The sequence below is a fragment of the Chelonoidis abingdonii genome, chromosome 3 (assembly GCF_003597395.2).
Source record: "Chelonoidis abingdonii isolate Lonesome George chromosome 3, CheloAbing_2.0, whole genome shotgun sequence".
Taxonomy (NCBI): Eukaryota; Metazoa; Chordata; order Testudines; family Testudinidae; genus Chelonoidis; species Chelonoidis abingdonii.
The window spans coordinates 217,135,225-217,161,949 of NC_133771.1; the positions used below are offsets into that span (position 1 = coordinate 217,135,225).

Sequence of the window (26,725 nt, forward strand, 5' to 3'; positions counted from 1 at the left end):
GGGTTCTGCTTGACAACAATCCAAAGCAGTGCAGACCAACGCATGTTCATTTTCATCATCTAAGTCAGATGCCACCAGAAGGCTGATTTTCTTTTTTGGGGGTTCGGGTTCTATAGTTTCCACATCAGAGTGTTGCACTTTTAAGACTTCCGAAAGCATGCTCCATACCTCATCCCTCTCAGATTTTGGCAGGCACTTCAGATTCTTAAACCTTGGGTGGAGTGCTACAGCTATCTTTGGAAATCTCACATTGGTACCTTCGTGTTTTGTCAAATCTGCAGCGAAAGTGTTCTTTAAATGAATATGTGCTGAATCATCATGCAAGACTACTATAACATGAAATATTTGGCAGAATGTGGGTAAAACACAGAGCAGGAGACATACAATTTTCTCCCAAGGAGTTGATTTTAATTAACGTATTATTTTTTTTTAACGAGCATCATCAGAATGGAAGCATGTCCTCTGGAATGGTGGCCGAAGCATGAAGGGGCATACGAATGTTTGGCAGATCTGGCAGGTAAATAGTTTGAAATGCCGGCTAAAAAAGTGCCATGCAAATGTCTGTTCTCACTTTCTGGTGACATTGTAAATGTAACCAAACTGTTTGTCTTAGCGATTGGCTAAACAAAAAGTAGGACTGAGTGGACCTGTAGGTTCTAAAGTTTTGCACTGTTTTGCTTTCGAATGCAGTTATGTACCAAAAAAACCTTCTACATTTGTAAGCTTCACTTCCATGATAAAGAGATTGTATTAGGGTATTGTATGAGGTGAACTGAAAAATACTGTTTCTCTTGTTTATTATTTTTACAATGCAAATATTTGTAATAACAATAATAATATAAAGTGAGCAGTGTGCACTTTGTATTCTGTGTTGTAATTGAAATAAATATCCACAATATTTAACAAACAATAGAATACCAATTGAAATTTAACTGTGTGATTAAAACTGCAATTAATCATGATTAATTTTTAATCACAATTAATATTTTTGAGTTAATTGCGTGAGTTAACTGCAATTAATCGACAGCCCTTAAAATAATATAATGTGCTGCTCACCGTCCAACTAGTTCTGAAGAACGTTTACCCTGAAATGTCATTAGATGGTCAATGTGTACTTTACATATTCCAGATCCAATAAAAACCAGATGCATTAAAAGCCTCAGCCTCTTTCTGCTGGTTCTAATTTCCTAATTCTCTTCCTCTACTGGAACAATCGTACCATCACTTTCTCACTGATTTTTACTTCTGAATTATTATACCATAGCCTAGGCTTCTTGTCTCTCTTGCTTTGTTTATACTGATTTGAGCAGATTAAGTTTGAAAGAGTAAATCTGTTTCTTAACCATCATTTCAGAAATAATTCAGCAGCTGAGCATCCAGTAAGTGTCCAGAGTGAACTGGTACATGAGAAATAATTTGCGGATCAGGCTGTAAGCATATGCTCTGATGAGTCATCATGTTATCAAGCATCTGAACTCTGCATGGAAGTGTTATGAAATAACTGCTGGTTCATACTAGCAGGTAGATTCAGTTAGTTCAGCTGAGATATGGGAGAGGTTGAGGTCTCCCTTAAGGGCAGAGATCTGGAACAGAGGTCCTGCAAAAACAACTCCTTTAGGAATAGCTAATCTTGGAGAGAAAGTTTAGACTGAAATGTATGCTGTTGTAACTTAAATGACCAGTTAAGTCAAACCCTAGGAAGGTTTAGCGTGTGTAAACTCTGTTCAGAACAAGGTACCTGTTACAGGATCATTTCATTTTTACTGTCTCAGTACTTAGCACTTGTTTCTTCACTGCCCATACTGATCTTTTACTGTTTCTTTCCATTGGAAGAGGAGGGATGTTTTAATTTTCTTCTATATAAATTGCTGGAGTTCTTCAGCAGTTACTCATGGCAATTATCAAACACCATCTTCCCAGGGAGTATATATAATGCAGATAAACTCCTTAGTGGCTTTTGTTAAGGCTGTTGTGGATGCTGAAGTTACTTCTTACTGCTGCTGACCTATACAAGGAAGCATCATTTATCTTTCTCAGGAAAATTAATATGCAGGCACTGCCATCCTCAAGTCAGCCATTTGCCCCGATGCACAAGTGCTAAGGTTAGAGTGTTCATTACTATCATATGCAAACTCTATAGCCTTTTGCTCAATCTTAATCAAATTCTGATCACAGAAATAGCGTCTCACTTCAGCCACCATGTGACGTGACCCAGAATGCTCTCTGTGCAGATCCTGTCACATTCTTGCTCCATAGTATGGAGAGATTATCAGATACAGTTCCCTGACGTAAACCACCTTGTTCAGTTTCTCACAGATGTTCCAAAGCCTCCTCTGCCACAAAATTTGACTGGCCATTTATTGCTCACCTACTAATTTGGGAGGGAACAGGGTCTTTCCAAGCCTCTTCAGCAGTATTCTCCAAGGACACAAAGCAGTTAATCAGTGTATGAACCAGAGAAAATGTCCTTTTTTCTGTGGAACTCTCCCCAAAATTCAATGCAACTTTAGTAAACCATCAGCATTACTAAGTCCTGCTGATTTCTGGCCTTCAGTACTGTAACAATAAATACATAAAATCAATGCCCAATGTTGCATGTTCAGTCATCCAATGTTGGTACAGCTGACTCAAGGGATTGGTTACTGTAACTAAGCAAAATTTTCAATTACAGTGATATTAGCGGAATTGTATCATAATAAATGGTTCATTGCTATAAACAGAGATTCTTTTCTTATTTGTGTCTCCCACTGCTCCCACTAGAACAGTGGTTCTCAACCACAATTACGCACGTACCCCTAGGGATACGCAGAGGTCTTCCGGGGGTACATCAACTCATCCAGATATTCATCTAGTTTTACAACAGGTTACATAAAAAGCACTAGCAAAGTCAGTACAAACTAACATTTCATACAATGACTTGTTTATACTGCTCTATATACTATACACTGAAATGTAATGACAATATTTATAGCCCAGTTGATTTATTTTATAATTATATTGTAAAAATGAGAAAGTCAGCCATTTTTCAGTAACTGTAGGCTGTGACATCTTTGTATTTTTATGTCTGATTTTATAAGCAAGTAGGTTTTAGGTGAGGTGAAACTGGGAGTATGCACGACAAATCACATTTCTACAAGGGGTAGAATAGTCTGGAAAGGTTGGGTGCCACTGCTCTAGAACAGTGTGTTTCCACACTGCCTGCAGCATAGGGCTGTGCCTAATTGGGAAAGTAAAGACCAGGCAGGGTGGAGACAAATTCTTTTAAATCTCTGTAAAGTGCCATGCAAAGTTAGGGCACTGTATAGGCCACAAATAAAGGGGGGGAAATGGGGACACTTTGCCAGCATACAGTCCCAGTGAGGGACCCAGCCAGAAGCAGGGCCGGTGCAACCATTTAGGCGACCTCGGCCATCGCCTAGGGCACTAGGATTTGGGGGCACCATTTTCTTTGGCTTCGGCCGCCCTGGTCGCCACCGGCATTTAAGCGGAGGGAGCTGGGTCAGGGGAGCGCGGGGAGAGCCACCTGCAGCAAGTTGGGGGGGGCAGCACACAGGAGAACTCCCCGCCCCAACTAACCCCTGCCCCCCCTCCTCCCTGAGCACGCCGTGGTGCTTCACTTCTTCTGCCTCCCAGGCTTGCGGCGCCTAAGCTGATTGGTGCCACAAGCCTGGGAGGTGGGAGAAGTGAAGCAGCCATGGCGTGCTCGGGGTGGAAGCAGAGCAGAGTGAGCTGGGGTGGGGTGCCTCAGGGTGGGAGGTAGGGAGCTGCCGCAGAGGGGGCGACCTGCCGCGGGGGGGGAGGAGGGCCTCAGGGCAGAGCTGCTGCGGGGGGGGGGCGCCTCAGGGCAGAGGCAGGGGGACAGGCGAGGGCACAAGGTGGAAGTTTCGCCTAGGGCACGAAACATCCTTGCAGTGGCCCTGGCCAGAAGGCCACAAGCTCATCACCATGAGAAATAAATTCAGACTCAACTGCGGACATATGAATTTGATTAAATGTTATTTATACAATTTCCGTGAGTATGTTTATCTCCATGCATCTATCCATGTGGGATTGGACAGGGGCCCAGGTTACAAGTGTGCCCCAGGTCCAGTGCCATGTTCCTTGGGGGCCTGCTTTTATGTAAAAAAATATTTAAAATATAATACATTAAGAATTAATAAAGACAACCCATCTTTTCTTGCCGTCTTCAGCCTCGTGCAATATCACAACTCCTATTCTTTATGGTGATACATCACAGACTCTTTGGAGTGGTGTGTATCATAATACCCCAAGGTATTGATTGTTCTTGCTTTTGTTTTCATTTTTTGAAGTACCATCACACTCCTCTATTTCCATGGCTTGTCACTCTGCAACAACTCACGTGAAGGTCTTAACATGGCTGAAAGATCTCCCCAAAAGGTCATAGAAATGTAGTAGACTTGAAGATGATCATTCTTCATAAAACATTTTTGAGCCTGGCTGCCAGGACTACAACTGCAACCTCTTCCTCAGGTGCATTCAGTCTGTGGCACTGAGCATATTCCAGATACTCCACATGTGGCTGGAAAACTGACAGGTAGCCTGCTTCCCGCAGATTCTATACTGTTCTTGGGGAATGAGCACTTCTCTCAAGATTTTTTAGGCGTCTCTCTCCCAAGATCCATGTGACTAACTGCAAGTGCCCTTTAAACACTGTAAGCAGATCTGTATTTACAAGGAAATATGCCTCAGAGCCTGCATCTAGTTCCAGTCACTTCTAAGCATTTGACAAATCAGTCTTACCAAAACAAGCAGCCAATAGGGTCAGAAATAAGTTTTACACAGCAGGCAAGTGATAGATCTCTTCATGTCATGTATTGTGGCAAATTGCCGGTATTGTTCTCTGGGTCTCGCGCTTTCTCTTCTCTGGGGTAGGTTCAGGGCGATATTGCTTGCCTCTGAACCACTTCTTAATCACTCCCCTAGTGTCCTGGGAGGAGGGGAGTGGAGAGGGAGGGACCTGGGCCCGCCCTCTACTCCAGGTCCCAACCCAGGGGCCCTGGGGTTGTGGTGAACCACTTGACTAGCGGTTTCTTCCCCTGGGTTACTTCCCTCTCATACCCGTCAGCTTGTGAAGGGCTTCTCACCTCTCTTCTATACAAGCCTGGTGCCCCTTACCTAGGGTTTCTGTTGGGCTTCCCAATCCACCGCAGCACTCCTCCAAACCTTCTATTTCTCTCTGGACAAACTCTTCTCTTCTGCAATCTGCACTCTGCTCCAATCCAACCTTTCTCCTTCAACTACCACCCCCTGTCTGACTGAAGCAGGGGTTTATATCCCATGACTGGAGTCAGGTGCTCTAACTGGAGTCAGGTGCTCTAATTGGCCACAGCTGTTCTAGTTAATCTAAAGCAAACCTTCCTCCCTTGGCAGGGAATAAGGCCCCCTGCTAACACTCTTATGCTGCCCTCTGGCCATGCTGTATCACAGTATTTATTGTGACCTTTAGTCAATGCATATTCCAATGGTCATATACCCAGTCCAGGCAGGACAAAGTTCCCACAGGCTCCACAGCAAGATGGACTTAAATTTTGCAGCACAACCAACTGGTACCTGTGACACTCCAATGCAGCAGCATAGGTTCAGTTCAAATTTGGAGTAATATTAGTGAATTAAATATGAAAATGAATAATTTAGTCTGTGTCAGGATCTCGGGCAAAGGTAGATAGGACCTTGAGAGCCAGGAACCAAAGCCAAGGGTCAGAGCAGGAGTCAGAGCCCAGAGTCAAGCCAATGGTCAGAGTCAGAGACAGGCTGAGGGTCAATTTCAGGCATCAAGGTCAGTGTTGAGGTTCCAGAGGTTGACTGGGAGTCAGAATCCTAGTCAGAGCCAACAACAATCCCAGGATTTCAGAAGCAGGGCAGTCATAGAAACCTCTGTGGACTGTGGGTCACAGGGGGCAGCCAGGTTACAACTGCCACCAAGTGACAGTGTGGGGATGTTGGCTGCCTGCAGGCCTGGGTTCAAGTCCTGCTGATCCGTACAGTATCCCTGCGTCATTTATTTTAACAGGGAGTTCAATTTCTTTCACACTGCCCTATTTTCAATGTGTCTCAGATTTCTGTATTAAAAACACAGAACATACCGCAAAAAAGAGAAGCTGGAAGTTTTTTGTCAACTACTAGAGAAAGGAATAGTTAGGGCTTTTGATACCTTGGATCGCATGGCAGGCAGTTTGGGATTGTGGGATAAACATAGTAGCGGGATGTTTCTACTAAAATGATCAACAAGGAAAGAATTAATAACACTGATAATTATGTTGCTAAGCTTCAGGATTAACTGATGTCTGGTCGGTTTACGTCTCTCAGACCCATAGTTTCAGGTTATTTGCAGACTCAGGGAGACATCACTATCCCAGTGTATACGTGGTTCATGGACCAACAAGGCAGGCTTGTTCTGGTTAGCGTTTATTAGCTGTACCTCCTATTTAACTAGAACATACTTGGCCCAGAACATGTATTTTCACTCCTGAGTAGCTTTTCAGCTGCAAAGTAGTGATTTCCAGTGGCAAAAGTGCCAAGTTCTTTCTTTATTGCTTCTGGCAAACTGACACAGCTACTCTGCATCAAGCTGCACGTTCCCAGCTGTACAAAATACACTTTAATGGTCACTCCTTTCTCCACCAGGCCATGTAGACTGTAAATATTCCCAAACACTCATTCTCAGTAGAGATGGGACAATTACACTGTCCTTTCCATATATTAAGGCCTCTCCTGTGTCTTGTTTATTTCTTCAGCTCCATACAGTACGTCCAGTTTTGGAAGATAAATGACGTTCCTCAGAGACTGACAGAACCATCCTGGCATGTCCAGACACAGCATGGCTACGGCTATACTAGTATCAATATATTCTGGAATTCCTGAAGCACTCCTTGATGCTTCAGACTCTTGCAGGGAGAGAAGATTTGGGGTAATTTCCAAGCACCAGGCATTGCAGTCCACTGTGGAATGGAATTCAAAGGGCCATCTTCTCAACTGATGCAGCTGCAACCTCTCACACTGGGGAGAATCTGTTATAGTCTGCTCTGGTTCCCTCAATGAAAGACATTGTTCTGGTCATGGCAATTAACCAGTATAGTCAGTACCTGTAGGACCTCTAGGACACCTGCTGTGTGTAAATGCAAGAGTTTCTTCAGGCAGCAGAAGCTGCAGACACTGTAAGTAACACCATTTTGTTTAGAGCACTCTTAGGGCCCAGATTAGGAGAAGGATGCCATAACCATTACTCTGATCTGGGGAAGGAGGTTAAGGCTAGGGTGGCAGAGGGAGCCTTGGAGTAGGGATGTAAAATATTAACTGGTTAGTCGATAAGCATTAGTCTTACTGGTTAACCTGCCTTAACCGTTAACCCCCAGGCCAGCTGACTGGCTGGCACCAGCGGCCCCGCTTAAAGCGGCCCCAGCCTCACCGGCCCCGCCCGGAGTGGTTCCAGCCCCAGCCGCACTGGCCAGATCAGCCCCGGCCACACCAGCTGGCCCTTTAATCGGTTAACCGTTTAAACAAAATATTTCTTAATCATTTAAACAGTAAACTTTTTATGGTATTTACATCCCTACCTTGGAGTAAGCAAAACTGGTGACTGAGGATTGAGGGTACACGTCTACAGCTGATAAAAGCCCAGTGGCATAGCTGCGGCTGACTTGGGCTCAAAGGGCTCAGGCTGCAGGGCTAAAAATTGCTGTGTAGACACTCAGGTTCGGACTGGAGCCTGAGCTCTGGGACCCTCAAGCCGTAGTTCGAATGTCTACACAGCAATTTCTCAGCCCCAGAGGTCAAGCCCCAGGAGCCTAAGTCAGCTGATCCAGGCCAACTATGGATTTTTTATCCCTGTGTAGACATAGCCTTTGTTACATGTGTCAGAGAGGACAGACTGAAGCCAGGAGCCTGCATTTGTAGCAACCAGTTCAAAATAAAAAACACTGAGTTTTAAAATAGTAAAAGGAGAGAAAAGAAAATACATAGTTGCTTCAAATTCTTTTAATCTACCACATTTATAAAATGAGAATACACAGACCATATAGATATTCCTTGTCAGGACAATGAACAGAGACTACATAGCAACAAAGGCCAATATAGAATAGTCTGAGTTATTTACAAGTGTGTCTGTTCTAGATTAAGCTGATTGTACTTTCTCCTTAGCTCTGCCAGCAGGGCCCTTACGTAGTCATTTTAATAATACAGGTTCTAGCCCTGCCTCTGACTTTCCCTGAAAATGTGTTTGTTAATTGGCATGGGGACCTGCTGAGATATAAACCATCACACCCTGTAGGAAATACCTAGATAAAAGGGCTACATTTAACAAAGTCAACGTACTTCTTCAAGAGGAATGTCACGATTACCCATGTGGACTGTGCTGTCTGTTCTTTGAGCCACGAAGACATGCTTGATACTTGGACAATTCTTTACAGCTTCATCCACAGTCTTCTTCAGCTCTACAGCTCGTCCTCCCCTGACTCCCTGGTTGTAGGTAATGACAGCTTTGCAGCCAGCTAACAAGAGAGAGATTTTGCAGACCTATCAGTTTCTTTTTCACTACTGTCACCCTGTGGCACGCATAGGAATGTTAAGTAGCATATTACAATGGTGCAGCCAGGGGCGGCTCTAGGTATTTTGCTGCCCCAAGCATGGCAGGCAGGCTGCCTTCGGCGGCTTGCCTGCAGGAGGTCCCCGGTCCCACGGATTCGATGGCGCACCTGCAGGAGGTCCGCCAAAGCCGTGGGACCAGCGGACCCTCCGCAGGCATGCCACCAAAAGCAACCTGCCTGCCACCCTCACGGCGACCGACAGAGCGCCCCTCCCTTGGCTTGCCGCCCCAGGCATGTGCTTGGCGTGCTGGTGCCTGGAGCCGCCCCTGAGTGCGGCTACTCAGAAATTCTATCAGATGGTAACTGCCAACATCGCTGACAAACACTCCTTGTAATCCTGGTACACTGAAGGCAGGATGGCCTTTGCAATCTCTAAGGTAGAAGAGGAGAATTAGGGTCTGATCTGAAGCCTACTAAAATCAATGAATCTTTTCACTGATTTTAACGGGAATTGGATCAGGTCTCTTAGTGAGTAAACACCATCTTCTTCCACACAACTCTCATACCTTTTCTATGGAGTAGATATTACAGCCCCTTCAACTCTTCCATTAAACCCCAATTCCAAGCAAATTCAGGCTCCTTTGTTCTGTTTGTTGTTGTTGTTTTTAGAGATCTCAGTGGATTTCTAGCACCCCATTAACTCATGTGGGGTTTTCAGGATTTCTGGATTTGTCTGGGAGCCATATCACAACTGTACCAATTCAAAATAGCACTTCAAATTGCAACAAACGTTTCATGCTATGTTATTTATGTAGAAGATATATAGCTGTATAATAAAAGAATGTTTATCCATAACCCCTACACTAGTTACCAGAGATAGGAGAGCAGCCAAAACCTTTACTTGCCCCACCTAGATTACCTTCCATTCAAAATACACCGAGACTTAATTCCTCGTGCTAGCCATACAGAAAGATGACTTTTTAAAAGATGTATTGTAATAATCATAGCACCTAATGTTATGTATTAAACCTCTGCCTTCTGATACTTTGTTTCTGTGTTGTGTATCACTAGTTTATCGAATTATATTATAAGCTCTTTGGGGTAGCAACTGTCTCAATATGTTTAAACTATGATTAGCACAATGGGCCCCTGATCTTTAATTGGGGCCTGTAGTGGGGTGGTCACCCTGCTCCTGCCCTGAAGGGCTTAAAACAGCCCTGGGAGAGGGCTGTGGCAGGAAAAGAAGCCTGGGCTGATTGGGGAAAGTAGGCTCAGCTGTGGCCAAGCCCCAGTCAGGCCCAGCAGGCCCATATAAGTGGCACAGAGCCAGGAGCCCAGTCAGTCTCCTTCTGGCTGTAGAAGGAGAAGGGCCTGGCTGCAAAGTGCTAAGTAAAGACCCTAGACTGGAGCAGGGCTGGGGAAGGGCCAGAGGAGCTGGGAGCTCCAGCCTAGGCAAGAGCTGCGCCGGGGATTTTGCCACCCTAGGCGGCCAGCAGCGCTCCTCCTCTGACCATTCGGCAGCGGGGGTCCTTCCATTCCATGTCTTCGGGGAACTTCGGCGGCAGGTCCTTCACTCGCTCCGGGACCCACCGCTGAAGACCTGGAGCTGAAGGACCCTCCACCACTGAATTTCTGATGAGGACGGCAAAATGCCACCCTTCAAATTCTGCCACCCTAGGCAACCGCCTAGGGTCACCTACAGGAAGCGCCAGCCCTGGGTCTAGAAAAGCCCCAGGCTGCAGGCCTGGTAAGGCCTATTAGATACTGGGTTGCAGGGGCAGCCCATGGGTAGCCAGAGGCAGCAGGTCCAAACCCCTTTGCCTGTGATGAGTGGCTGATCCTGCAGTCTGCCCCATTGAATGGAGGCTAGATGAAGACTGGGCAGTAGCCAAGACTGAGGCGAAGTGGGGAATAGTGGATGGGGGTGAGTCTGCGCTTGATTACAGGGCCATTAGGCACTTTAAAAATACAAATAAATAATTATACGCTGCAGAGTTAGCACTTCACAAGAATGCATTAGGAAACTGTCACTTCACTGTAAGAGAACATAATCAGCCTGCCCTTCCCCTCAAGAGGTCTCAGTTTTCCCTATGGTTTAAACATTATTTGACAGCAATTTAAAACTGATTGAATGTTATAGTGATTTTAAAAGCTTGTTAAACCCACAGCCACTCATGCCAATCAGGAACATAGAAAGTCAATGCAGTGATTGTACTCTGATCCTTCTGCTAAGGAGAGAACTGAACTTCCCAGTAAGATGAGAATAAGTGAAACATATTCTGGGTGTGCCTTTCTTTGAAAGCTGAATGTTGAATCTGGATCAAAGGATCAATCCTCCAAGGAGCAGAGCACTTTCCTAATATGCTTGAGCATCCTTTGAAAACTACTTACAATCAATGATCCTCCCAGCTAAAGATTCTGCACTGAATCCAGCAAAGACCACTGTATGAATAGCACCAATTCTGGCACAAGCCAACATGGCAGCCACAGCCATTGGAGTCACAGGCATATAGATTGCAACTCTGTCCCCTTTTTGTACTCCATATTTCTTCAGTGTGTTGGCCAGACGGCAGGTCATGTCCAGAAGTTCCCTGCAGCATAGAAAGAGAGTTTTTTGTCATTTTCACCTGCAAGCTGCTTTACATTCATTTACTCGTAAAGAAAGATTTAGGTCTACATAGAACAAATGTATGAACCTGAACCCAGAAGGCCATGATGAGCAACTGCTCATCCACTTTCAAAGCTCTTATCTATATAGTCCCACAAGGTTCAATCTTCTCCACCATACTTTCCAACTTCTTTGGGGATGGCTATACCACACGGGAAGACTTGACTGTATCATGGGTAGGCATACCCAAGCTAACTTTATATCTAGTTAGCCCAGGTACTAATAGTCATAAAGGTGGTGGTATGGACTTCAGTGGAGGCTAGCAACCCCACCAAGTAGGTACCCAGGGTCCCTGGCTGGCTTGTACTCGGGCAGCCAGCCTGTGCTGAAGCCCATGCCATCTTGTCTTGACTCCTATTGTTACCTGTGCTATCTGGATTAACACCAGGAGAGGTATGCCTACCTTTGCCACAATCACATCTTTGCTTGCAGTGTAGACATACCCTATATGAGGCCATTGGAGAGCTGATAAGACAGCAAAGGCTGAAGTGCCAGCAGTTCTCAGTCTATGCCCTGATCTGTATCTCCTTTACATTTGATGTAAACAGTGCAATCTTCCAGCTTTCTCAGCTCCTAGCCAAAATCAACACTTGCACATAACCAATGCAGCACTCAGAAGAGAAGCTGAGGAGACAGCCAAGAAATAATGAAGACGAGGCTATTTAGAGATATGTGGAGGCAAGAAGTGGTTCAGGGTTCACACAGACACAGATTATCTTTAATGACAGGGTAACATATTTAGACTTACAGATTTTAAGGCCAGAAGGGACATCATGATAATTTAGTCTGACCTAATGCACATCAGGCTACTAGAATTTTAATCAAGCTAATATGTTTTTATATGAATTTTGGTTTAAGCTAGTTCACCGTTCCAAGCTGCCCACTCATTTCTCAATCAAATTCACCATCTGGGTAAGATAATGATTTAAAAAAAAAATACAATGGTTTTCCGAGCCACTAAATTTAGTCCCCGCTAGCATCTGCTATTCTCACAAACATCTTCCATTTTCTGCAGAGGCAGAACACCTGGCCACGTGACTTAAGAGAGACACTCCCAGAACAAGCTGCCTTGGTCTTCAACATTTCAGGCTGCTTTCAGCTCTCTAGAGAGTGCACAGCAGCCCTCCAATGAAGTTCACTGGACATGCTTTCATCAGAGAAAGCGTTATTGTATACTGTCTTTAATCCAGGTGGGCATCTGTACTGGTGATAAACAGGGCCAGCTCCATTTTTTTTGCCACCCCAAGCAGCAAAGCGGGTTGGGGGGAGATAAAGCCGCGCTTCATTGTTCGGCGGCAATTCAGCAGCAGGTCCTTCGCTCCAAGGGGGACTCACCGCAGAATTGCCGTTGAAGACTCGGACGTGCTGCCCCTTTCCATTCGCCGCCCCAAGCACCTGCTCCCTTAGCTGGTGCCTGGAGCTGGCCCTGGTGATAAAGTCAACGGGAGCTGCATATGCAGATTAAGTATACGGTCCTAAGCATGCAAACTGCATTAAGAGACAACAGAATGTGAGTAGTTTTCAAAATCACCTCAGGGAAGCAGAGACTTCATTGCGATAAAAACAAAAGTTGAAACTCCTCTGTCTGTATAGGGTAGCACACTGATAAAGTAGAGACGCTTCAGAGAAGAGCTATGAGAATGATTAAAGGATTAGAGAACATGCCTATAGTGACAGAATCAAAGAGCTCAATCTGTTTATTTTAACAAAGAGAAGATTAAGGGATGACTTGATTGCCGTCTATATGGAGCTACATGGGGAATAAATATTTAATAATGGGCTCTTCAATCTACCAGAGAAAATTCTAACATGATTCAATGACTGGAAGTTGAAGCTAGACACATTCAGACTGGAAATAAGGAATAATTTTTTAATGGTGAGAGTAATTAACCAGTGGAACAATTTACCCGAGGTTGTGGCGGATTCTCCATCACTGACAATTTTTAAAACAAGGCTGGATGATTTTTTCTGAAAGATCTGCTCTAGTGATTATTTTGGTGCAGTTCTCTGGCCTGTGTTACAAGAGGTGAGACTGGATGATCACAATGGTCCCTTCTGGCCTTTGAATAGATGAACGAACCTATGAATAACGTTAGTGGAACAATGTAGATGGCAACAGAACGGACAGTAATGTGTCTTTGTGTTTTGCCAGGTTGCCAAAGCAATGCAGAATTGCAGTAGCTGCGTGCCTATTACTATATTTGTCTCCTCATAATGGCCTGATTTTCAGAGCTGTTGAGCAGCACAGCTCTCATTTACTTCAGTGGAAGCTCTGGCTGCTCAAAGTTTCTGAAAATTAGGCCATACATTCACTTAAACAAAACAACTTTGGCATCTTGGAGCAGAACTGCAGTAACTACTTGATGTTTCAGAAATTTCTAAGCTGCAAGGATAAACACTGCATTTATTTTACATGTATGAGAGCAGAGGCAGAGTGAAATATACCCGAGAGACTAATCTGAACAGTATATTTTACAAGAATGTGATCAACAACTGGGTCATGCTCCTTACAATGTATAATTTCATTACAGTATGACATTATTTGGAATGGCGTTACAGGGGGTCATTGTCACAAGAACAAAACCACAATCCAGTTCCTTGTAGAAAGAAACCCAAAAGCAATGAATAAAAACAAATGCACTATTCACACTGCTTGTCCATGTGACACATTGGGTTAATGGCAGAAATGTTCCTCTAACAAACAAAAAAAAAACAGCACTGTGCACGTCACAGTTTGCAACTTCTCATACACTTCCTTCAACATCTGTACTGTGGAGAACAGACCAGAACTGCCACACCTGGGGAAGATATTCAGGGCCGCCTGGGGGCGGGGGGCAAGTGGGGCAATTTGCCCCAGGCCCCGCAGGGGCCCCACAACCCTAGCCGAGAATCCGTTCCCTGTCTAGAGGCGCCTTTTTAATTTTTACTTACCTGGCAGCGGTCCGGGTCTTCGGCAGCACTTCAGCGGCGGGGGGCCCTTCAGTGCTGCCGAAGACGCGGAGCGAGTGAAGGACCCGCTGCCGCCACAGATTCGGAGCACCAACCGGTGAGTACAAGCGCCGCAGCAGGTGGCGCCTTTTTTATGTCCACTCCCCCGCTTTGCCTCAGGCTCCCTGAATCCTCTGGGTGGCCCTTAAGATATTGTCACGTTTCACAAACAAAACGGGTCTAAGCATGGTTTAGTGCTTGGATTGAAGAACTCCAAGAGCAACCCAGATTGCTCCAGGATATGGTACTGGTAAAGGAGCTAGCGTGAGCCAAGTAGCCAGAGGGGTAGGGAAATCTCTGGGGCCCGGTGAAGGCAGCAGGAGCTTCAAGCTGCTGATGCCACCACAGCCCAGGAAACAACAGCCCTGGGTCACGGCAGGGAGATCACATGTGAGGAAAACTCTCTCCTAGGTTCTGAAATTCATTGGACTTTGGTGTCTGTGGGTGTAAAATATCTGATCTCCTCTAGCACCACACTGGTACATTGGGGTCAGTACTGACTCAGACAGGAAAGTACCCTCTAGTAACTCACCCACCCCATCTCTGCAGCACAGTGCCCCCTATCACCACATTAGGTCCAGGGATGGCTTCAGTATTTTTTTTGACAGAAGCTCATGATATTTTGCATCCAACCATTAAAAAGGAAAATTGACTCTGTTCTACTCTCCCTTGCCACTCTTCCACTCGCCAGCAAAAACTAACTCACTCTTGTCTACACAGACCACACCGCATTATGAATTAATGTGGCCAAACCACACAACCTTGCTAAGGATAGGTCTATACTACGGAGACTAAGCCAGCACAGTCCAGTATTGCAGTTACAGCCTACACCTGCTCACACAGCCTTCAGCCTGCAGATTCGCTCCCAGCTAAATACATGAGCACTCTGATCAGTCATTCACGAATTATACACAGGGAGATACCTGCTAATTCTTGGTCCCAGCCTTGTCCCCCCAGAAATGTGTGTCTTGTTCATTAATGTGCTGGACAGGGCAAGCTCACAGAAAGTCCCTCATTTCATCAAAGGGAAATGCTACATGCTCCACCCTTGTTATTCCAAATGGAGTTTCCCACACCAGTCCAAACACACTGGTTAAGATAAGTTAAATAACTACAGAAAGATAGATTTTAAGTGATTACAAGTGATGATGCATACAAGTCAGGATTGGTTACAAAAGAAAATAAAAGAGTAAAATGGAGCTAATACTTAACAAGTTATGTGAACTTAAAATCAAAGACTTCATCTCACCATATACTGCAATAAATTTCACAGGCTGGGTCTCTTTTCTGCCTGGGACCCCTCCCCTTAGTTTAGTTCTTTGAGAGTCATTGATGTCATGAGCAGAGATGAAGGAGGAGAGAGGTCATTTGTGTTGTTTGTGTCCTCCATTCTTACACCCTTTCCCCCACCTTAAGGATTACCCCTCCCCACACTGGGGTGCAAGCAACAAGTAGTCTCTTGTGGATGTGAGGGTTGAACTGTCCCTGTGATTAAATGGAAATTTCTTATTCACACCTTCCTGTTACTGGAGAATGGCGGCTTAAGCAAGTGATAGCTCTTTAACACCTGGCTGAGGTGTCAGTGTCTCTCTGTCTCTGGAAAAACTGGTTTGGGCCTGCTTTTCTTAACGTTGGAGCATGTTATAACAATGCTACACAGCAGAATCTTATAACTTTACATACAATGTTGATACACGTATTTTACCAGGACAATAATGTTCAGCAGATTATGAATTTTCAAATGATACCTCATAAGGCATACTTTGTAGAAAAATATATCCTAGTCTTATAAAAGTGGTCAACATAATAGTATAGACCAGCAGATGTGGGGTAATCTGCCCCTTAAAGTAGGTCTCACCCTGATCTTTAATAGCTAGAGATTGCAAATAGAAGCTGTCTTAAATCTGAAAGCATATTTAATATCTCTTCCAAGACTTTTGTTAGCAATAAGTTTTTCAACTCAGAATATTCTTGTTATCCATATGAATGTCCAACTTTTTTTCCCCTTAATCTTGCTATGTTCTTACTAAACCCCATTGACTTCCTGTTCAATAAGCTCCCATATTCTTTTTACTTTTTGTTTGAAAAGGTCACATAACAAGAATAAATAATTCTCTCTATAGTTCACTTTATGATGTTCTATGCCAGTGTCACCAAACAGTCGATCACGATTAACTGGTCAATCCTGGGGACTCTCCCAGTCGATTGTGATCTCCCGTGGTGTTGCTGAGTGCCGCTAAGGCAGGCTCCCTGCCTGCCACGGCCCCACACTGCTCCTGGAAGTGGCCATCATGGCCCCATGAAGGAGGGCAGAGGTCTCAGCATGCTGCTCCTGCCTGCAAGCACTGCCCCCACAACTTCCATTGGCCAGAACGGGGAGCTGTGCCAATGGGAGCTGAGCGGGCAGTGCCAGCAGAGAGGGGACACAGTGGTACATTGTGCCCTTCTAGGAGCGGCGTGAGGCCGGGCAAGTAGGTAGCCTGCCTTAGCCTTGTTGCACCACCGACCAGGAGCCACCCACTTAAGTGCCATCCAGCAGGAGGCCACGTCCCAGTCTCCAGTCTCCTCCCAGAGCCAGCATCCCATGCCCCCTCCTGCACCCCGAATCCCCTCCTGCATCCCAAGCCCCAGCCCTGAAACCCTTTCCAGAGTCAGCACCCCAAACCCCTTCCTGCACCCCAAGCCCCTCCCCCAGTCCTGATCCCCCTCTTGCACCCCAAGCACTAGCCCTGAGCCCCCTTCCAGAGCCAGCACCCCAATACCCCTCCTCCACTCCAACCCTCTGCCCCAGCCCTGCCCTCCGCCCAGGGCCAACACCCACGCCCTCTCCTGCATCCCAACACTCTGCCCAGGGCCGGCTCTACAGTTTTCACTGCCCCAAGCAGCGCATCGAATTGCCACTGCGGGCAGTGGGGGCAGTCCGTGTGCCCTTATGACAGCAGGCACGTTTCCACAGCAGCGGCAATTTGGCGGCAGCTTCTATGTTTAGCTGAAGCCACCCCGGAGAGCTAAACACAGAAGCTACCGCCGAATTGCCCTCACCGTGGAAACACCTGTGCCGGCGGCATTTCGGCACGCTGCTTGGGGGCAAAACAACAGGGACTGCCGCCCCTTGCAGAATGCCGCCCCAAGCACCAGCTTGGAATGCTGTTGCCTGGAGCCGGCCCTGATTCTGCCCCAGCCCAGAGTCCCCCTCCTGCACCCAAACTACCTCCCAGAGCTTGCACCCTACATCCCGTCCTGCACCCCAATCCTCTGCCCCAGGCTCAGGCCAGAGCCCCTCCACACTGTAAAAAGAACAGGAGTACTTGTGGCACCGTAGAGACTAACAAATTTATTTGAGCATAAGCTTTTGTGGACTACAGCCCCACTTCATCGAATGCATATAGTGGAAAATACAGTAGGAAGATATATATACACACAGAGAACATGAAACAATGGGTGTTACCATACACACTCTAACAAGAGTGATCAGTTAAAGTGAGCTATTATCAGCAGGAGAGAAAAAGAACTGTTTGTAGTCATAATGAAAATGGTCCACTTCCAGCAACTGACAAGGAGACGTAAGGAACTGGGTGCGGGGGGAGGGGAGAGACATAAGCATGGGGAAATAGTTTTACTTTGTGTAATGGCCCATCCACTCCCAGTCTTTATTCAAGCCTAGTTTGATGGTGTCCAATTTGCAAATTAATTCCAATTCAGCAGTCTCTCTTTGAAGTCAGTTTTTAAAGTTTTTTTGTTGTAATATTGAGACTTTTAGATCTGTAATTGAGTGGCCAGGGAGACTGAAGTGTTCTCCAACTGGTTTTTGGCTGTTATAATTCTTGACGTCTGATTTGTGTCCATTTATTCTTTTACGTAGAGACTGTCCGGTTTGGCCAATGTGGTTGCTGGTGAGTATTTGCTTCAGGTTTGGGGGTTGTCTGTAAGCAAGGACTGGCCTGTCTCCCAAGATCTGTGAGAGTGAGGGATCATCCCTCAGGATAGGTTCTAGATCCTTGATGATGTGCTGGAGAGGTTTTAGTTGGGGGCTGAATGTGATGGCCACTGGTGTTCTGTTACTTTCTTTGTTGGGCCTGTCCTGTAGTAGGTGACTTCAGGGTACGTTTCTGGCTCTGTCAATTTCTTTCTACCTCTTGGTCCCAGCCCAGTGAAAGTGAATGAGTGTGAGGGAGAGCAAGCGACAGGTGGGCCAGGGAGGCAGGGCCTCAGGGAAGGGGCGGGGTAGATCCTGGGTTGCCCTTAAATTCAGAAAGTGATCTTGGGCATTAAAAGGTTGGAGACCACTAATCTATGCAGAAAGGCCCCACAGAAATGAGAACTACATAGGTATACAGACAGTGCTGTGTGCAGGTGTGCCCATGTGCACAGAATGCAACCACTGTGCAGTTTGTTTAGACAAATCATTTGGTTTCAAGTCCTTGTTTCAATGTAATTTTTAAATAAACATAATCATCAGGACTCAGGGCACAAATTACTGTGACTCTACCATTACATCAAAATATCACATCAGGCTTCCAGGTACAGTTCAGATCTTTTTTAACACTTGAGAGCTATGATAATGAACCAAACATAAAATGTAGTAGGACAAACAGAAATTGTTTTTGCTGATCAGCTGGGCTGTACAGGATAAAATGAGCCTCAAGCAGATGGTTGTGAGCAAGCAGGATGACCACCATGTAACCACAATGGAAAATGAAGATAAAAATATGTCTGTGCTTTTTAGTATACTACTGAAATGCCAAAAAACAGCCCTAATTCAGAAGTTATACTCTTGTTGTTTAAATGCTTGTTTATTTACTTAGCTCTCAGGAATAGCATCTGTAGAAACACACAGGAACTCTCATGACTGATCTTGAGTTATTTGCTTAATGACTGAGCTTGAATGAGTTAATGAGCATTAGGACACATTTACAGAACCTTAGGCTCTTTCTTCCATTGACCTATTAACTTTACATCCCCTTTGCACCTTAAAAGCACAGAAAAGGAGGACAGACCCATGGCTGCTAAGCCACTATCACTCTGCCATGTTGTCCCTTCTTGGACGTGGGGTCTAAAATGGAAAAGACCTGGAGGGGAGGTAGCTATTAGAAGGTGGGGCAGATGGAATCTACATGGAAGAAACTTAAATGATATCCCTGTCTGGCACGAAGCTACTTCTGCAAGTCTTGTGTTTCCCACCTAGGCTACACAGCACCTGCCTCTTCCCACAAGCAGACATTCTCTGTGGGACTGAAAAATCATGGAAGGGGAATAATTTACACTGTTTTAAGCACTGTAAACCCCAAAGGACTTAAAGGCAGAAAAAAAGCTGGGTAAAGTTAAGTAGCTATTTCCTAGACTCTCTCGCTCTTCTTCCTGGCAACGTCCACCTGCTCCCTCAGGCTGTGCAGACCAGAGTTCTATTACAACAGCCCTGGAGAGGAAAGAGGCATCTATATGGGAGAGTGGCTTTTACCCCAGAGCTGCTTTTTCCTCATCTGCACGCAACAGCAGTATGGGAACCAAACAAGAACCACCCAAAGCTAAATAAATTATGAAGGTTATGAGCAAGTGGGCATAACAGAACCCCAGTAGGATGATTCTCATAAGTGAAATGTCCATACAGCTGGGTATGATATTTATAGAGGAAGAAGGGAAGGAGGGGGTGGAGTTTTACATCAAAAACTTTTACACTGCAAGGGAGTTAATTGACAATGCAGGGTGTGGTGGGGACACTGTAGGATCTACTACAAACCACCAGAACGAGGAGAATGAACAAGCTTGGAGCAACTTGCAAGGTTTTCTCATCTGCAAGACAGTGTATTTGTAGGGGAATTTGACTCTCTATTGGCCAGTCAAACATCTAAAATATTCCTATGCAGAGGGAAGGCAAGAGAAGCCGTCTAGATCTACGGAGGAAGTGACAAAATAATAAGGAAGCTTAGGACCTGTGATCAAAAGCGCCTTGAATTCAGGACATCAAAGAATGGGTTTATGAAGAAAGGGTATAAGATTTTTGGGAAAGTCAAACATTTAGTGAGTATGGTGTAAAAAGAGGAAACATTCATATTTACCAATCTAAGAGAAAGCTGGGGAAATCTTAAAGACACTTCAGTTTATGGCACAACAGACTGCAGTTCCTCTGAAAAACCCGATTCCAAGAGTTAAGAGCTGGACAAAGAGGTTTCATAATAGTGCTGCTCAAAGCTCAGTAGTTAATTAAAAAAACCTGTACTAGAAATGAGAAAGAGGGAGGCAACGAAATTCAGAGAGTCAGTTGCAGTCTGCAGAGAGAAGATAAGGACAGCAAAGGCAAATAACTCCTGCTAGCAAAAGGGGCTAAGGGGAATATGAAGGGGTTTTACAGATGTAAAAAGGAAAAGACCCAGGAGACAACAGGTCCATTAATATATGAAGATGGAGATAAAATTAATGATGTCCCCAAAAGGAATGAGATTCTGAACTCTCTTTTCAAAAATGTGTCTTGTAGCAAGAAAAACAGAGACAAGAAGTTTGAAGAATTAGTTGAAATGAAGGATTGACACCAGCACAAAACTGGAATAACGGGTCTCACAAAATGTTACTTGAAAAATGAATTGCTACTAGCCTGGATTACAGCATGGCTAACTGGCCATAAACAAACGGTTACATGTCCATTTGGGAGAGGGTATCGCTAGTGGCTTACCTCAGGGACCAGGGCTAGGTCTGGTCTTATCTGACATCTGCAATAACGATCTGGGAGAGGAAGCAAGCAACTTGTTACCCAAACCACTGTCTCTAGTCTCAGGGTCCTTCTAAACCACACATACACTCTTTAGTCTCTGGCAGAGGTGAAGGAATTGGGGGGAAATCAATTCAATTTTTAAAAAATTAAAAACTGACTCTGTAGGAGTTGAATCTATAACTGAAGAGCCACACTAGCAACACTCAGATGCCCTCCGCCAGGGCGCTGCATGGCTAGCCTATTCTTTCGTGGAATTTGACATGGCACTATTAGGAATATTAGCAGGAGGGAGCTAACATGCACATTCCTGCCTGCTAAGAAGCAACAGCACTGCTCTTGCAGCTGGTTCCGTGGCCATGGGCCTGGTCTTAAGCCCACTGACATCAATGGGCTTCCAAGTTTTTCCATTGATTTCAAAGGGCTTTGGTTCAGGCTTCATGTGTGGAAGCACCATACCAGAAGGAAGCAGGCTGCTGGGATAATTGTCACTTTCTTCCTTGAAAAATTGTTTGCTTTCTTTTTCTTCTGAATGCTTGACAAATGCTGTGCAAGCTCTCCGAGCTGGCCCCATTAATCACAGCAACATCTGCTGGCAAAAGCACGGAAAACTTGAACTCAGCCAGCAAGTCATTATCTGAGCCAATGCTCCTGTTAAAATCATAACCTAATGAATGCAAACGTTTTTCCTTTTCTCTCTATGGTACCTCCATTAAAAACTCCTGAATCACATTTTTCCATTCCTTCCCCTCCCAAAGACAGAAGCAACAAGATCCTCAAAACCCACCGCCCAATACCTGGAACAAATGGCTGACAGAGCCATCAGTGCTAAGGGCTCCTGGAAAAGCTGGCTGTTACCAGCATGTAGCTGTGTTCTCACCATGGCTATGAATGTTCTCCTATCTTACTGAAACATTTTCCAGTAACTCTGGTGTGATCTTTAACTACAGCAAGATCATCTACGGTTCTCTAAAGGAGACTAGTTATTTTCACATAAGAGACTACATCAAATACTCTTTCTGTATGTGGTATCTTGCAAAATAAATGTATTTAGATCATTTTCCCAATAAATCTGATCCCATATATAGTCACACTACAGTAGTTTGGAATGTTATAACACTAACTTGTTAGTTTGAATCATCTCTAGGCACAAGCTACACAAGCCTCCTTCTTGGGACCTGAACTTTTGAACCCAAGCTGGCTCTACAGCTCACATGCTGACCGCATCTTTCCATGCAGCAGCAAAATTTGAGCTGAAGGAAATTCACCACTCAGCCAGTTCCTCCACTTTGAAATAGGGCATGGATGGGAATGTAATACACAGCCCAATTTCCCCATTCGGGATCTAAAGGCTGCCAGTACTTGCCTGAGGATCCACAGATTATAGTCTTGGTTTGAGTCCCATGTACAAAGTTAATAAAAGGCAAAACAACCTGTTAAATCTTTGTATTAGGAGGGTAACTCTGGTTTCAAACCCAACTGCCCTCTGACACTGTTTTTCTTTTACCTGTAAAAATTTGTAATGGTTATAAATCTTTTTTTCTTAGACACTTAAAAATGTAACACTCCCAAACATCATGACATTTGTCAAAGGCAGGTGTTGTTATAAGCAAAGTGCTGTAGAATTATCCCACATCTGTTCTTAGGAACATTACAATCAGTTTTGAACTTTACCAGAGCAAAATTCTGATTTCACATGAATGAATTCAATAGAAGCAAAAGGTGTGCAGAGCTTTACCCTAAATGATCAAACTTTGCAAATGCAATGGGTCAGGTGAATACATTTTTAGTACAACATCAACTGTTGGGTATTTTCAAGTTAGATCACTTGAAATAATGCCTCCAAATTTGCCAGTACAGAATGGCACCACAAATTAGCCTTCATTTGTTTTAGAGTCACTACAGTGAAGCTAAAATGCCTTAAATTTTTAATAATGCATAACAGCTCTGTGTTACTGACCTTTGTGATCAGCAAAGATAAACTGAAACGGAAATAAAACTCAGTACAAGACATACTACTGTTTTAAATCTGACTTTTTGGAATGACAGCCTCAATCTAAGAACCTACTGTAAAAAATAGGTATGTAGTGCATTTTTACTTTAAATTTTTATGGATTTCACTTTAAAGATGAAAACTGCCATAACACTCTCTAATGCCAACTCATAGAGAATACAAAGAGTCCCATAATTTGTTCAGTGACAAGATTGGTACCAGGTCTCTAAAGTGACACTGTGAGGTTAAAATACTTATTTATTAAAAAAAAAAAAAAAAAACAACCTCATTTACTTGGGTTACTACTAATATGTTAGATTATTAAAAATGAAAGTTTTGTAAAATGCAATTTACTTTTCTGCTATTAATTCTATTTATTTGTCTTCCTCATCTTGGTCAATTAAGATAAACTAGAGAGTTTCACTTTCATTTCTAGTTAGTTTCAAACCAATTCAGCCCGACAAGGAAGCGCTCAGTCACAAACACCCCAAGAAAATTAATGTTTAAATACAAAACAAAATGTTTGTTTTAATTTTTATGTTAACGTAAAAAAAATCTGGTAATAATAGATTTTGTAAAACTTTTTTGTTTTAAGCAAAAGTTCATTTTTGGCCCAAATTAGCTGAAAGTATCCCTTTAACCTCTGTAATGTGATATGTTTCTTTGTACATCCTGTGTAAAAAAATAATTTTTTATACCATTTTTAAGCGAGACCTTTTCAGGAGGATACTACAAAGCTTAATCTGACGTATTACAAATGTGTGTTTCTGTTTCCACCTTTCTGTATTCTTGCATAAAACAGGATGCCCCTGACTAAACACGCAAAAGGCAGTGCAGCAAGTCAACAGCCCACTCTTAGCTGCATCCGACCACTACAATAGGGATCCTGCTCTGTTGCTGTACAGAAGTCCATGTCGGTCGGGCCAGCATGCTGCAGAAATGCTTACTGCAGCTGTTCTCAGAAACAACTTGTCCACTAATATTGCTGGCTATTTCTCCTTGTTTTGAAAAGCTAAAAGTGTGCTTTCAGAGTTTCTGCTGATCGCATTGAAGCCACACCACTTCCAGTGAATTGGATGGCCTGTGACTTTAGCCGGACAATTTTTCACTGTGTTAAGATTCCATCATTACTTAAATATGATGCACACTGCAGGGCCACACAAATACGACAAACCCTAACTCCCCTTGGGGAGTAGTTACTCAAACAAGTAGTCCCATTCAAATCAATGGTACTACTCAGGTGAGCAACTCTGTACTAGTGAGTAAAGTCTCCACAATCTGACCCCAAATTTGTGAATTGTAAGTGTTTTTATTTCTTCACCTTACAGACCACCCTGGGTACATATTTTTATTTACTTAAAACTAACTAGGTTGTGACTCAGACTACATAACCACACAAGTGAGCAGGAGGGAATGAGAACAAATGCTGACATCTGTTTTCAAACTTTTTCCATAAACATTTGAGCCAATACACAAGAATGTTCTAATGTTTCCCTATCACAAAAGGGATATAAACATAGCCTAAGAAGTGGATTCATTTAGAAGTTCTAACGAGAATTCACAGATATTTTTTGGTCAGCTCTACTCCCTTTTACTCTGTATGAAGAACAAAACCAAAACTCCAATTTTACTGAAGTGTCACGAGGAGGCTTTGTTCTAAATTTACAAGTTACATGAAAAACAGTTAAACTTATGACTCATCCCAATGGTCAACAAAAGGATTCAGCCAATTAGCAAAGTAATGTTTGTTATACATGCATCATCAGTGAGCTGGTCATTCTGACCTCATGTAGACAGGATTTAAAGGTGTGAAGTTAATATATTTGAGCTAACTCATTTTAGAAGTCTAGTGTAAAAATGGACCCCTATGGGAAATTCTGGCCCCATTTCGGCCAATGGGAGTTTTATCATAGACTTCAATGGGGCCAGGATTCTATCCTCTGCCGTTAACCTATGTTGAGCTGGTTGAGTTAACAAGACATTGATTCAACCTACTTAGCATGTGTTAAAAGCAGTGCCTTCCCTACACTAGACTTTTATAACCTGTTTGCTAACACTTGCTAACATCACATCTTTAAATCCTAATCTATACAAGGCCTTTGAAAATGAACATGCAAGGTGCTGAGCAGTCTCTGTACCCGATGATCTCCATGGGAGCTGAAGGCAAAAAGCACCTGACCGGATTGAGTGCCTTACCCCAAACACGCACTTGGACAGCTGGATCTCACTACACTGGCTTCCCTCCTCCATGAACATCAACCTGTTTCTCTCTTGCTCTAACAGCTGGCTTCCTCAGATGGGTTGTTGCCTCTGACAACCAGCTTCAGACATGCCCCAACAATGCTTAGTTCCTTTACAGCCCTTTCCATCCATGTACCTAAAAGTGCTTCAAAAGACAAATCTCATTATCCCCATTTTACAGATGGGGAAAGTAAGGCACAGAGCAGCTCAGTGACAGTGCAAGGACTAAAACCCAGGTCTCCTAACTTTCAGTCCAGTGCCTTGTCTACTGCACCACACTGCTTCCCTGAGGAAGCAATGCTCTCCAGTGGCCTAACGGACAGGACATGCTCACCACTGAGAGATCACTTATAATTCCTGTCCTCTGTTTCAAATTCATCACTCTGTCTTTTGTCCCCACTCTCCTAAGTTATCTTGCTTGTCACCTGCTATCTCTGGTAGCTCAACAGTGACAGCTTGTCCCTCCTAGCAACAGCTGGGCGTGGGCTAAGGCCCCTCTTCAGAGGAGTCAATTCATCTTTATGGCAGTTAGTTTTATTAGATGATATAGGACCATTTAAATCTAGCTGGTAAGGACAGAGATGAAAGTCTGCACAAAGCTGTTTGTTTTAGCCCATTCCTTCATCGATCTTTTAAGATAAAGAAACATTTGAATTAACTTCCAAGAAAATGTACTTACCTCAGTTGCTATAATACAGTCAACTTTGCTGATAACACTCCCTTTTGCATGCCTGACTCTGTATGTCCTCATGCTAACTGGAATGCAGGCTACAAGCTACAGCCACAGTAGAGGGACCACATGTGCTGTGGTGCCTGCCTTAGTTCAAAGTGGGATAAGGAATTGGTAACGTTGGGCTGGATTGGCACATTGCAATGCAGCCTGAGTAAAGTCCAGTGTGTCATTGCACTGCTTGAAGAGCAGAGCCGGGAACAAACTGTGATTCTGAGAATCCCAGTTCAGTCCCTTGCTCCACAGGGGAAGTAATCTGTGCTAGCCCTTTTTCTGGTGCAATTTACTTCCCTATCTGTGCTGGCCAGCACATCGGGATGGGAGTAGAGCCAAAGCTGTGCCCACCCCACCCCTCCGCCTACCCATTCTCTGCCCACCTGAGTGAAGAAGAAGTGTCCTTCCCTCCCAGATAGGTGCTTATACTATGTTTAGGCGTCTTATTCAACTCATGACTGAGCCCAATAATCCTTCTCTCCTATAATGCTTCTATTTTAGAACATCAACAATTATATAGCACTTCTCACCTTCAAAGCACTTTACAGATATGAATTACTTAATCCACATACCACCTGTGTGAGGGAAGAAGTATTACTGTTCCAGCTTTATAGCAGGGGAAAGTAAGGCCACGTCTATACTACGGGATAATATCGAATTAGCTAAAATCCATTTTATAAAACTGATATTATAAATTTGATTTCATGCGGCCACACTAGGCACAGTAATTCAGCATTGTGCGTCCATGATCCGAGGCTAACGTCGATTTCTGAAGCGTTGCATTGTGGGTAGCTCTTCCGTAGCTATCCCATAGTTCCCGCAGTTTCCCCCGCCCCTTGGAATTCTGGGTTGAATCATTATTGTC

At 44.2% G+C, this 26,725-nt stretch overlaps 1 protein-coding gene across 5 annotated transcripts in view; it reads right to left on the minus strand.

Moving 5' to 3' along the window:
• Window positions 1-26,725, minus strand: part of ACSS1 (acyl-CoA synthetase short chain family member 1) — a 79,483-nt gene that overhangs the window by 32,773 nt on the left and 19,985 nt on the right. For 4 of the 5 annotated variants that reach the window (XR_012655651.1, XM_032770545.2, XM_075064544.1 and 1 more), the window contains 2 exons: window positions 10,935-11,134; window positions 8,332-8,507 (listed from right to left, as the gene is read on the minus strand). Coding sequence is in view for 4 of the 5 variants with exons in the window: in XM_032770545.2 (XP_032626436.1) it covers window positions 8,332-8,507; window positions 10,935-11,134 (376 nt within the window). In the remaining variant the exon portion in view is untranslated. Of the gene's footprint in view, window positions 1-8,331; window positions 8,508-10,934; window positions 11,135-20,255; window positions 21,001-26,725 lie in introns of those variants that run through there. The other variant, XM_032770547.2, reaches the window with a different exon arrangement.